Below are 12,968 nucleotides of genomic sequence, written 5' to 3'. Positions count from 1 at the left end.
AATATTGGCAAGAGCGGTTAAAACGATGAGGCCTATGCTCTGAAAGGATAGGAAATGGAACTGGAAAGGGACCATGGGACAGGACAGGGAATGTTGCGTATCTTGTTTTTATTTAAAGATTTATTTCTACTAAATACAGGCCATACAAGAACTAATGAAAATCCATGGACAGGATCCTGTTTCATTTCAGGATGTCAAGGTTACTTTTTTTCTTTCATTTACATAACACCACATAATCATTTCCATTAAATGAAGTTTTTACCTGAAAGCAACTTATGAAATACTGAACCAAATCAAGTATTTGCTGTTATTTGTTCTGAATTAATATTTAAGTCATTAGAAACTGAGAACATACTTGGACTAATGATTTGTGCAATAAGATTTTAGCATTGTCAGTCTCATGTTCTCATTGGAAGCATTCATTCATTTTGATTGAAAACTAAGAGAATCAGTACAGCCTGTGTCCTTTGGTAGTCTATTCCACTGTAAACTGAATTTGGGGGAGCTATTTAGGTTCAGGCACGTTTTTAGTCTGCCACTTCAAAGAGCTTGCTTGCTTTGGTATTTAAGGAGACATCAATCTTACAGTATGAAAACTACCACTATTTGAAATACATGCTGCTACTTAGCATTTTAGTCATCAGACTTTTACCAGCTCTGAAACACTTTGAGTATCCAGTATTGGTTCAGGTGAAGGAATGTAATAAAATAACCCATCCAGTTTTAACCAAGTATAATGAGATAAAGGGCTATTTTGGTTTAATATAAGTGAGACAAATTTGAAACTATGCAACTGGCAACTTAAGAACTAGTAATTTTAAACTGCCACCAACCTGGAAAGGGAAGTTTCACATACACACAAGATTAAAAGTTCACGCATTTCGTTTACCTCAATTGTTCTAACCTTTAAAAATGCAATTTGCCTCTTTAAATGCTATTAAATACTTTGAGTGATTTTACTACAAACAGATTAGAAAACATGTACTAATTCCCTGTAAGTAATCTTATAGTACACGTCATAATATAGAAGAGGTTCTTCCATATATTCCAGTCATTTTTAGCACAGTTTAGTGTCACCGTGGATGACTAGTTCTTTAATACCGAGCTCCCCCCACCCATTCCAGGTCCAGAGTAAAAGGTTGACATCATTATTGGAAATGAAGCTTTGTCACTGTCTTGGCTCTAAAGCATTTAAGTTTTTACTCTGAGCCAAGTTTGCACTTAAATCAAGGCCTTGCTTTATCACCAGTTAGAAGACAACAGAAAAATATAAGTAGTTAGTTAACATATATTCAAAGAACACTTCATTAGTTTTGCTGCTAATTAGCTATGCAGCTTAAACTCTGAGCTTCAGTTTCTCTGTAAGACACATACAGGCATACCTTGTTTCATTGCATTTCTTATAAATTGAAGGTTTGTGGCAACCCTAGTCAAGCAAATCTATCGGTGCCATCTTCCCAACAGCATTTGCTCACTTGGTGTCTCTGTGTCACATTTTGGTAATTCTCACAATATTCTATTATTATTATTATTATTATTATTATTACATTTGTTATATGGTGATCTGTGATCTTTGGTGTTACTACTGCAAAAAGATTACAACTCGTTGAAGGTTCAGATGGTGGTTAGCATTTTTTTAGCAATAAAGTATTTTTTAATTAAGGTATGTATATTTTATTAGACATAATGCTATTGCACACTTAACAGACTACAGTATAGTATAAATATAACTTTTATATGCACTGGGAAACCAAAAATTTCACATGACTACCTGTATTGCAATATTCACTTTATGGCGGTGGTCTGGAACTGAACTCACAGTATCTCCAAGGTATGCCTGTACCTAAGGAATCTTCCAATAAAATTTTGTGCGTATAGAGAAGAGGTGGATTGCCTGTTAAATGAAAAATAAAAAATTGGAACAAAAAATTTTACATAAGCTCAACTGCCAGCCCTGAATTTTAGATCACTGTATGATAGAAATTAAGTGAATCAGATATCAGATTTCATTGTATTTTTTTCCTCTCTTGCAGGATGAAATCTTTGACATGGTAAAACCAAAGGATCCTTTGAAAATCTCTCTTCAGGATTTAATCAGCAGTAATCAAGGAGACACAGTCACCACCATTCTAATTGATCTGAATGGCTTCTGGACTTACGAGAATAGAGAAGCCCTTGTTGCAAATGATAATGAAAACTCTGCGGACCTTGATGATACATGATCTCTCAAAGACTAGACTGTATTCATTAAAATAAGCTTGAATGCTGCGTGTAAAACCTTTGAAGCAGAATCCTTAGAAATGGTCTAAATAAAATACTTCATATGTCTATAGAACACAGCAAATGTTCTGGTTATTGGAATTTTGGTTGTAGTGGTCTGGAAGAAATGGGACCAAATTAGGAGTCAGTAAATTCTGGTTTCACTTAGCTCATATATGGCAAGTGTGATCTGATGAAGGTACGAGTCCACTTTAAATCTGTATAATCTTTGGAAATAAAGGAAGTTTTAATGGAATAGTTCTGACATTAGTCACTAAGAATTTGAATACTTGAAAGATAGTTTAAAATGTATCATTTAACCTTGAATATTCTAAAGTATTATGTATATCAAACATTATAGACTTCCCCATTCATCAGAGTAGGGCCATTTCATTTCTGGGAAGTATTTGGACATGATGTTTATTTTAATAGAATGTTTCAATAAAAAGTATTCAAGTTAGTATTTTACTTTAAAATCATTGTTTTAAAAAAAATTTGTCTACCTTTATTAACCAGCACCAGGGTTACATTTTAAAAAACTTAACTCCATTTTGTTAAGGATTTTTGTTAGAGAATTTGTTAACTAAGTGTAAAGATTCTCAATTATACTGTTTAATTTTTAAGAGATGAAAGAAGAGGGTAGAATATCATGAACTATGATTCAGAAGGAACAGTAACTATTAAAAGGGTTGAAAAGGAAGAAAAAGTGAAAGAGGCTTAAAAATAAGACAAAACCATTCAATGCATTTATGGGAAATTTTATAGTTTGCATAAATAAAAAGTATAAAAATTTAAGGCACAGTGAATAACTATATAAACATTACAAACTGGCCACTTTTGGACAAGTAGAAAAAGTAAAATTCAAGAAATGTAAAACCTTCATTAATCATTATCTTCCTTCTACTACAATCAGAAAAGTTTCTGAGTCTTTCTTTTAGATCTAGTGCCTCTAGGGAGAGAAGATTCAGATCGCCTTTAGATATGCTTGCCTTTACAGGATAACCAAATAAATATTTGAGCTTGAATATCTTCTCAAATGAAGATAAAAAATTATAGGGAACACATCAGATTAGCATTCTTTAGAGCTACTGGTAAACTATAATTTATGATATTACATAATCTGACAATTAATCCTTTAAGCACTAAATTATATAGTTTATACCCATGACCAAAAAGATCACCGTCACATGCCATGAACCACCATACCATGAATCCATGTAACTGAGGATTCCTAATGAAGAATTATCTTTCCTAAATCCTTCAAATTTCAGTTGAGGAACTTAGTGAGCAGATGTTCATGTTCATTGCTAACAGACTTCCATAATAAGCCCACTGTAGCTATGTTGTTTCTTTGAAGCTATGTAGATATAGTTAAGATTGAAAGCTTAATGCTATTTAGAAGGCTATTAACAACCATTAATCCTAAAAACTAAGTTTGTGAATAGGTTTTTAAGAGCAGCATATCTGAAATACTCTACATATTTCTCATCCACATTTAGTTATGAATCTAAGTCATACAGATATAAGATTCTGAACACATAGAGGAGTATTTTCAAAATTAGTTTCATATTATACTTTTGTAAGGTCTGCTAATGGCACAGTGGGTACAGAGATGGCCAACTGGGTCAAGCAAACCATCCACTGTTGTTGCTTCCAAGTGGTGAATGACAGGTAACTTCATTATGCTACCACTGCACATTGTACAATATTTAACAGTGAGCCCTGGAGGGTTAAGTCTTCATCTGTCCCCCAATCTTGACTCATAGGAGGCATTCAGGGCTGAAAGAGTGACATAAACAGGATGCCATGTGGGTAATCACTAGGTATTACCATTTGAATACAAATACATTAAGATTAACCTTCATTAAAAAATGGAAACCCATCTTAAGATTTGATGGTGTTATAAACTCAATCACCTTCCCATGAAATAAAGTTAATTCTCAAGGAAAGAAAATTCAAAATGCTTTCATCTTGCTCCTTTTATTACACATTCAGTGAACCATCCTTAGTATGAAATGAATGGTTAGATATATAAATGTAAGACATAATATGAGAAGATCTAGGGGAAAAATCCTCATTTTAATCTGAGACTACGAATATCAGCTCCAGTTAGCCTTATTCAGCAACTTACCTATTTTTTTTTCTTTCACAAATAACAGACAAGCTTGATAATTTAACTCTTCTTAATTGGTGGTTAGGGTTCTAGAATGTCCTTAACTTTTTTTAAAAGATCATTTTAAAACCAAAGCACTAATCTGACAGTAAAAGCGTAGTACAAATATCCAAATTTCAGATCTGGCTTTTGCTAGATAGAGCCTAAGAATAAAGAAACATTCTTCCCTTTCCAGATAACTTAATAATTTAAAATATAAATAACTATTAAGTCCCATTGAATAGAGAGTGTGAAAGTTCCTGGTATAAAAACTACCTTAGAAGTTTGATGGTCATTTCATTCTACGGAGGGACAGAGACTGGATTTTGTTTGCTCTCCATAATTACTTCACAGTCTCCCTCCATTTCAAAATTGATATTCACAAATGAACTGGATACAAGTGTTTCTGGCTGATCTGACTGAACAATGGAATCAGCCTGCAGCTTATTTTGCTGGCCTTGTCTTTCTGCTTCTTCAGACATCCTGTTTTCTTCTTCTTCTTCTTCTTCCTAAAAGGAGGAAATATCAAGAATAGTTGAAATATAAACGTCCAAAAGGAATAGTATTTTTCTCCCACTTTCAGCTGCTTATGCCTTTTTTTTAACCAAAACATTAGTGTCATGTCCAATTCAGTTTCATCCAATTAAGACAAGACATACTTCCCCTTCCCCTGTTTCCAAATTGAAATGAAGACTATTGTATGAAGTATATGTGGTGAAGCTATTTTTAAAACACAGTATAGCACTGCTTAGCTTAGATGAGACCTGAATTAATTTTGACATGGGCTGGATCTCTTCAGGTTAATTCTAATCTAAATAAAACATTAGCTAATACTGTATCACTACAGTTACAGGGTGTCAGCCTATTCAGTGGAATAGGGTGGCCTGTTCACTTAAGTGATATGGCATGGTTAGTGTTCCCATAAGCACCTAGTAGACAGATAAGGCAGTCCCTGCCCTCAAGAAGTTTACAATCTAGGAAGGAAGTTAAGACATTTAAGAAGAGTATTAAAACAGAAAGGAATAACCACTATAGAGATTTAGAGAGTAAATAACTTCTAGTTCCAGAACTGCTAAATTGATGGAGGAAATGGTGGCATTTGCATTGGTCCCTGTAGTATGGTGAGTCAGTACAGAGTGAGTAACCTGTCAGGATGATTAAGCTAGAGATTTTCTGAGAGTGAAGGAGAAAGACCATTTAGGAGACTATCACAATAGTCCAGATGAGGTAATGAGGCTCTAAACAAGGCTAGTAGAGTTAAAAACACTCATTTGTTCATAAAACATTTTTGAAACCACATAACAAATACAGTCAGCTGAGCTGAGCTTTCTAGATTCATGCCTCTACATTGTAGCTTTACCGGAATTGCCCTCCTTGTTTGCTTGAAGGAGTAATGAAAGATTCTAATATTTATTTCAAGCTCACCAATATACACTCTGTGCTGCCCTAAGCATTTTACATATTAACTCATTTAATCCTTAGAGCAACCCTGAGCATGGATGCTGCAATTTTCCTCATTACAAAGACGAGGAAACTGCAGCTTATATAGGTTAAGTATCTTGCCCAAGGTTACAAAGTTAGAAGTGGCAGAGCACTTGGTTCTCTCGAGCCCACACTCTTAAATGCTAACTAAAGCTTTCTCACTCTTTAAACGTAAACTCATTTCACCCTCACCCTAAGACCTCACAACATCTGCACACAAAATTGCCTCATATCTTTGTGCCTTAACAACTGGCACTTACACATTTCTAGTATTGGTCATTTCCTGTGCATCAGAGCCATTCCACTTCTCCCACATCCAGTCTATGTGTCCTAAGTACAGAGACCAGGTCTTGTTTCCTCATCTTATACTTGGAATAATAATTCAAAGAGAGGTGTGTGAAGATTAAATTAAATAACATACCTAAGGCACCTCTCACAGCAATTAGCACGTGAAATCTAGCTTAATTGTGCACGTAGATTGTAGGGGAATTTCAGTATTAAAAAATTCTAAAATGTATGCTAATTTGATAAAGAAATTAATGACTCAAGAATGAAATGCCTAGTATAAGGGAGCTATCTTTGGGGCAGCTAGAGGATACATGTCTTCATTATGCAACCCATGAAGTCCACAGCAAACCAAACTGAATCAATAAAATGTAAAAAGGAGACACACCTCCTTCTTCATCCGGTAATACTCATCAATGGCATACTGGTATTTTGGGGTGCTGATGCCCAAAACAGATGCAATCTTCTCTCCGAGAAAGTCACACACTAAAAACACAAAAGTTAAATGACTTACATAATTCCATAAACATTTCTTGAGCCCTTTCTATGCGCAAAGCACTGTACGAATACAAAAGTTACACTCCCTGCCCTCGGGGAGATAATGAACATTCAGTACATCTCCTTTGTGTATCTTCCTTGATTTCCCCAAGAAGCACTAGTGGCTCCTTCTGGGCTCCCAATAACACTGCTCATACCTCTTACTATAACACTTAACACCAGGTGTTATAATTATCTGTTAGATGTCTATTTCTTCAAGAAAAATGTATACTCTCAGAGGGCTGGGATATCACTGGGCTGGGAGAAAGGAATGGATTGTACTATAGCACTCACTGAGCGCCTGCCACATGCCAGGCACTATGAATGGTTAGACTCAAAGAAGTTGAAGAACTGGCCCAAGTGGACAAAGCAGATCCAAAGTTCAATCCAGGTCTGAATGTAAAGCTCATGTTCTTTTCATTATACTAGACTGTCTAGCATATATTGAGTGCTCAGTAAATGTTTGTTGAATGAATTACTATTCACATTTAGATCTAATGAAAGGCATAAAGTGGTAGAAGCTATGGGGGAGTTAAAATGGGAAGCAGAGGAAAGCTTTATGATTTAAAACGCATATTTAAAGTTAGCATGATTAAGTCATAAGTTGATAATTCATTTCCTTCAAATATGACTTAGTTATATCTCAACTTAAGAAATGAAATATTAATCAAATAAAACATAAATGAATTATAACTACAGGCTTTAGAATAAGCAGTTAGAATGAGAACAATATCAGGGAATCAAATGGCAAAATAGCAAAACAACTGCTAACAGGAAAGTTTCAAGAACATGAAAATTGTATCTAAATTAATATAGCTATTTTCAGCCCTTTTTTTAAAGCATATCCAGAAGCTAAAAAATGTTTTAAGATGAAGTACAAGTTAGATTAATATCTTCCAATGTGAGCTAGCTGCTGAGAAGGGAGTGACTAACTCCCAACTGTTTCTCCTTCAATTTTGAAACACCCTATTTCGCAAAGCTCCTGTTCTGGGAGCATATTATAGTGGTTATACAATACTCAAACAAAAAAGTAATACCTGAGAGGGTTGATGTGGCAGCACGAAGCATGTAAAACCATAAGTAGGGGCCCCAGGTAAGTTTTGTCTGCAACAAGAGGTGAGGTTAGCAACATTCATACCTAAATTCATTCTATACATTTAGGCCAGAAAGAAGTAGTCAGATACTTGGTGGGCACTTAGAATATTCTGTAGGTGATACTATAAACAGAGTACAATCCAATAAAAAAATTAAAAGCTTTGTAGAGAGAATGTCACAAAGACATTTTACATTCACCCATACAACTATCACCACCTTAAGTCCACAGAATAACCAAAAAAAGCAGCAGCCACTGAAATGGAGTTGGTTAAGTCATAACCTTAATTATTTAAGAGTTATCCAGAGCCTTCCTTTCTCCTGTCTTGTTGCTTTGTCTTCATTGTTCAAAAGCACATCAGAGAGTGTGTACAGTCAATGGAAAGGGATCTAAGAAATCATACAGTACAACACACGTATGATTTAGTGGGGAAATAAAGGTTCAGAGAAATTAAGCAGATTAAGGGCATATTAAATGAACTTTTAATGGTGGGAAAATAAGTAACCAGTAAGTGGCAAGATGAGGTTTTTTTGTTGCTGTTCCTTCATGGATTAAAAAGGGACTAGAGGGCTTCCCTGGTGGCTCAGTGGTTCAGAGTCCGCCTGCCGATGCAGGGGACATGGGTTCGTGCCCCGGTCCAGGAAGGTCCCACATGCCGCGGAGCAGCTAGGCCTGTGAGCCATGGCTGCTGAGCCTGAGCGTCCAGAGCCTGTGCTCCGCAATGGGAGAGGCCACAACAGTGAGAGGCCAGCGTACCGAAAAAAAAAAAGGGACTAGAGCATATAACCCAAGAAAAGTTTAGTATCTATTTGGTAGGCTAGGACCACTGGCAGAATGCAATCTACACTACACACCTGCATAGTTAACCTTGGTAATTCCATAGAATACTTTTGTGAAGCTTGCCACATAGATGACAGTTTGCCTCTGTGGATGAAATCAGTAATAGAAGCATGATTCATCATACCAATATTTTTGTTTATGAAAAGAAAACATAGTATACAGCCTACAATCAACATTAGTAATTATTTGAATACTGGTTCCAGGGAGAGAAGGAAAAGATAAACCTGTCCATAATCTTCTTAGATAAGATATGCTGATGATTATAAGGGCATTAAAAAAGCATATACAAGAATATCTGTAACACTGAAAACTGCAGACACTGGAAATGACCCTTTTTTCTCTATTGGTGAAATGGAAGTATCTTCCTTTTCCGCTGTCTAAAGCTAACGAAGTTGCCAATTTCGGTGTTATTTCCTTTCTTGCTGGTTAAGGAAAATTTTTCACCTCAGGGTTTTCAAAGTCATTTTGAGTGGCCACTGTCTGTCTTAACAACTTCTTATGCAAATTAATTTAAAAATAAAGTTCTATATTTTAGATATTTTTTAAAAAAGGAATATCTGTAAGACTGGGCAGATGGGCTCAAGCAGAGAGGAGTAAACATGTAACATAGTCTTTCAATGAAAAGTAGGTATATCAATTCCTGTGATAACATTTCTGAAAAGACACACAAGTAAGGTAGCTCCTTAGTTTCTCTTTACACAAGAATGGATGTCCAAGCAAACAAATACAGTCAAGAAAACACTGTATATTTCTGACTCCCTGATAAAAATCTGCTATATCTTCTACATTCAGTGCAGGAGGCATCTCTTAGATGGGGATAAGGGGATCTGTTTAGGGGGTCTGTTTAAGATGCTCTGACTTTAGTGTTTACTTTTTTTTTTTTTTTTTTTATAATTGTTTTGATCTTTATTCTTATAATGCAAAGGTGATCCAATATTAGGAAAATTATTATGAAAGTTCATAATATTAAAATATATTGGGAGAACAATTATAATCATTACCAAAGATCCTAAAAAGGCATTTCACAAAATTAAATATCTTCTTTGATAGAATATAATTAATATGCTAGGGAAAGGTATATACTTTCTTTTTTTTTTTTTTTAACATCTTTATTGGGGTATAATTGCTTTACAATGGTGTGTTAGTTTCTGCTTTATAACAGAGTGAGTCAGTTATACATATATATATGTTCCCATATCTCTTCCCTCTTTGTCTCCCTCCCTCCCACCCTCCCTATCCCACCCCTCCAGACAGCCACAAAGAACCGAGCCGGTTTCCCTGTGCCATGCGGCTGCTTCCCACTGGCTATCTACCTTACGTTTGTTAGTATATATATGTCCATGTCTCTCTCTCGCCCTAACACACCTCACCCTTCCCCCTCCCCATATCCTCAAGTCTGTTCTCCAGTAGGTCTCTGTCTTTATTCCTGTTTTACCCCTAGGTTCTTCATAACATTTTTTTTTCTTAAATTCCATATATATGTGTTAGCATACGGTATTTGTCCTTCTCTTTCTGACTTACTTCACTCCGTATGACAGACTCTAGATCTATCCACCTCATTACAAATAGCTCAATTTCGTTTCTTTTTATGGCTGAGTAATATTCCATTGTATATATGTGCCACATCTTCTTTATCCATTCATCCGATGATGGACACTTAGGTTGTTTCCATCTCCTGGCTATTGTAAATAGAGCTGCAATGAACATTTTAGTACAGATGCTATATCTTCTACATTCAGTGCAGGAGGCATCTCTTAGATGGGGATAAGGGGATCTGTTTAGGGGGTCTGTTTAAGATGCTCTGACTTTAGTGTTTACTTTTTTTTTTTTTAACAGCAAATGGGACAGTACAGAAACAGGGAATGGAAGCAATTTCTATAACATAATAAGTGATAAGGCCAAGAAACTACTTAGAAAAGGACTCAGCATGCTTTTGGAGAAAAGCATGCATTTCTCAGTGGACCAATTCTCCTGGGGTTGTTTCTAGAGAGAACAATTGCTAATATCCAGACTGCGACTACCAAAGAGTCAAACCTGCTCCAGAGCTGAGACACTGGATAAGGATTCCTGAATATCATCTATCATTATCACACAGAGTTATACAGAATGAATGGATAGGGCCCTTTGTGCAGACACTGACCCAGAGTCTACACTGGAAACCTGCCACCACTGCCAGCATCACTACCGCCACCACCATCCCAGTAACAGAAGAACTGGGACAAGATATTGAGTCTTTAAGACTTCCAATTTATGAGTGCAAACTCAAGTAGATTCATCTCTTTCTTCAAAAATTTAATTATCTATTTCTTCCTGCATAATTTTCCATCTCTTCCTTAATAAAGAACTATTAAGACTTGCTATCTTTTGTTCTGAAACAACTTATTTTTAAATTATAAAAGTAATGCTCATTTATTGCAATAACACAAAATGGAAAAAGTATAAAGAAAATTTAAGTCACCCATTTTTTCACCATCCATAGATAATTATCATTAACATCGTAGTATATTTTTCCCAGTCTTTTCCTAAGCATATATGTGTTTCACAACATTGCTATACTTTTTCTATCCTGCTGTTTTTCCCATTTACTATATTGAAAATATTAAGCATATTTCCCAAATGCTTAAATTCTTAAGGGTGGAATAACTAGGTCAAAAATATAATCATTTGGAAAGCTCTCCCTTCACAATGCAAAACTTCACACCAGAAAATTTACCAATAAATATTCAGCAGTAATGTATGAGATTGTCCATTCCCTTGTACCCTCATTACAGTATATTGTTCTTTTCCTTTTTAAAAATTTGATAGGCAAAAATGAGCCCAGATAATTCTGAGTTCTGACTATATTAAGAAAGGCATCAGTCCATTTATATAGGTAACAGTTATGTGCATAATCAAAGTTTTTAATATGTATAGTTAGATACACACATATACACATATTTAAGGAACCCTAAGCGAAACTAAATCAATGGTTAAAGGAATTACTGGAAATATGTTTACTCTTAACGCTCACCTAAGGTAAAATTTAAGGAAAACAATTATAAGATTGTAAAAAGATCTAGGTCTCCATTTCTTACTTTCTATCAAGTATCATATGCCAGGAGTATTATTCTTTTATTTATTTATTTATTTATTTATTTATGACTGCATTGAGTCTTTGTTGCTGTGCACGGGCTTTCTCTAGTTGCAGCAAGTGGTGGCTACTCTTCATTGTGGTGCGCGGGCTTCTCATTGCAGTGGCTTCTCGTTGCGGAGCATGGGCTCTAGGCACACGGGCTCAGTAGTTGTGGCTCGTGGGCTCAGTAGTTCTGGCTTGCGGGCTCTTGAGCACAGGCTCAGTAGTTCTGGGTGCATGGGCTTAGTTGCTCCACTGCATGTGGGATCTTCCCGGACCAGGGCTCGAACCCGTGTCCCCTGCATTGGCAGGCGGATTCTTAACCACTGCGCCACCAGGGAAGTCCCAGGAGTATTATTCTTAAATCTTTATTTTAGATATTAGGGTTTTTCTTTAATTGGGTCTGTTCTACATATCTACTATGTAAATATACAACAATACCTTTTCCAAATTCCTGTGTCCTATCAGATTTACGATGCATTAGAAGCCAATAGAAATTGGAAAGTCTGCTTTGCACATTAAGTGATGCTAGGTCTGTCTTTAATTATAAACAGCTGCTAGGATGATTATTATTTTAAAAAAGACAAGTGTTGGCGAGTATGTAAAGAAATTAGAACCCTTGGACGCTGTTGGTGGGAATGTAAAATGGTGCAGCCATTATGGAAAACAGTAGGGCGGTCCTCAAAAAATAAAATACAAACACCAAATGATCCAGCAATTCCACTTCTGGGTACTTATCCAAAAGAACTGAAATTAGAATCTCGAAGAGGTATTTCCACTCTCTTGTTAGTGGCAGCATTATTTACAGTAGCCAAGATATGGAAACAACCTACGTGTCCCCATTAAAGAGGAAAAACACTATCTGCAAGTTTGCTTTACGACCAGAAGTCTACATTATTAAACTACAGCATTTTAAAAAAATGATGACTAACATTAACATGTGCATGCATAAGTAATAAACCAAACAAAGATATCTATAGTTCAGGCAGCAATTAAAAATATCCAAAAAATGGGGCTTCCCTGGTGGCGCAGTGGTTGAGAGTCCGCCTGCCGATGCAGGGGACACGGGTTCGTGCCCCGGTCCGGGAAGATCCCACATGCCACGGAGCGGCTGGGCCTGTGAGCCATGGCCGCTGAGCCTGCACGTCCAGAGCCTGTGCTCCGCAGCGGGAGAGGCCACAGCAGTGAGAGGCCCAAGTACCGCAAAA

At 36.1% G+C, this 12,968-nt stretch overlaps 2 protein-coding genes across 3 annotated transcripts in view; one reads left to right on the top strand and one right to left on the bottom strand.

The window, feature by feature from the left end:
* The window catches only part of PPP2R3C (protein phosphatase 2 regulatory subunit B''gamma), a 26,997-nt gene extending 24,658 nt beyond the window's left edge, over window positions 1–2,339 (top strand). For both annotated transcript variants that reach the window (XM_007464818.1, XM_007464817.1), the window contains 2 exons: window positions 140–199; window positions 2,034–2,339. In XM_007464818.1, coding sequence (XP_007464880.1) covers window positions 140–199; window positions 2,034–2,222 — 249 coding nt within the window. In that variant the 3' untranslated portion in view covers window positions 2,223–2,339. The remainder of the gene's footprint in view (window positions 1–139; window positions 200–2,033) is intronic.
* Window positions 2,340–4,695: 2,356 nt separating this feature from the next.
* Window positions 4,696–12,968, bottom strand: part of FAM177A1 (family with sequence similarity 177 member A1) — a 19,021-nt gene continuing 10,748 nt past the window's right edge. Inside the window, exons 3-5 of the mRNA XM_007464814.1 lie at window positions 7,753–7,819; window positions 6,567–6,664; window positions 4,696–4,920 (exon numbers count right to left, since the gene is read on the bottom strand). Of these exons, the coding sequence (XP_007464876.1) occupies window positions 4,714–4,920; window positions 6,567–6,664; window positions 7,753–7,819 (372 nt within the window). The 3' untranslated portion in view covers window positions 4,696–4,713. The remainder of the gene's footprint in view (window positions 4,921–6,566; window positions 6,665–7,752; window positions 7,820–12,968) is intronic.

This window comes from Lipotes vexillifer, unplaced genomic scaffold (assembly GCF_000442215.2).
Source record: "Lipotes vexillifer unplaced genomic scaffold, Lipotes_vexillifer_v1.1 scaffold324, whole genome shotgun sequence".
Classification (NCBI taxonomy): domain Eukaryota; kingdom Metazoa; phylum Chordata; class Mammalia; order Artiodactyla; family Lipotidae; genus Lipotes; species Lipotes vexillifer.
This window is presented reverse-complemented; position numbering and strand designations above follow the sequence as displayed.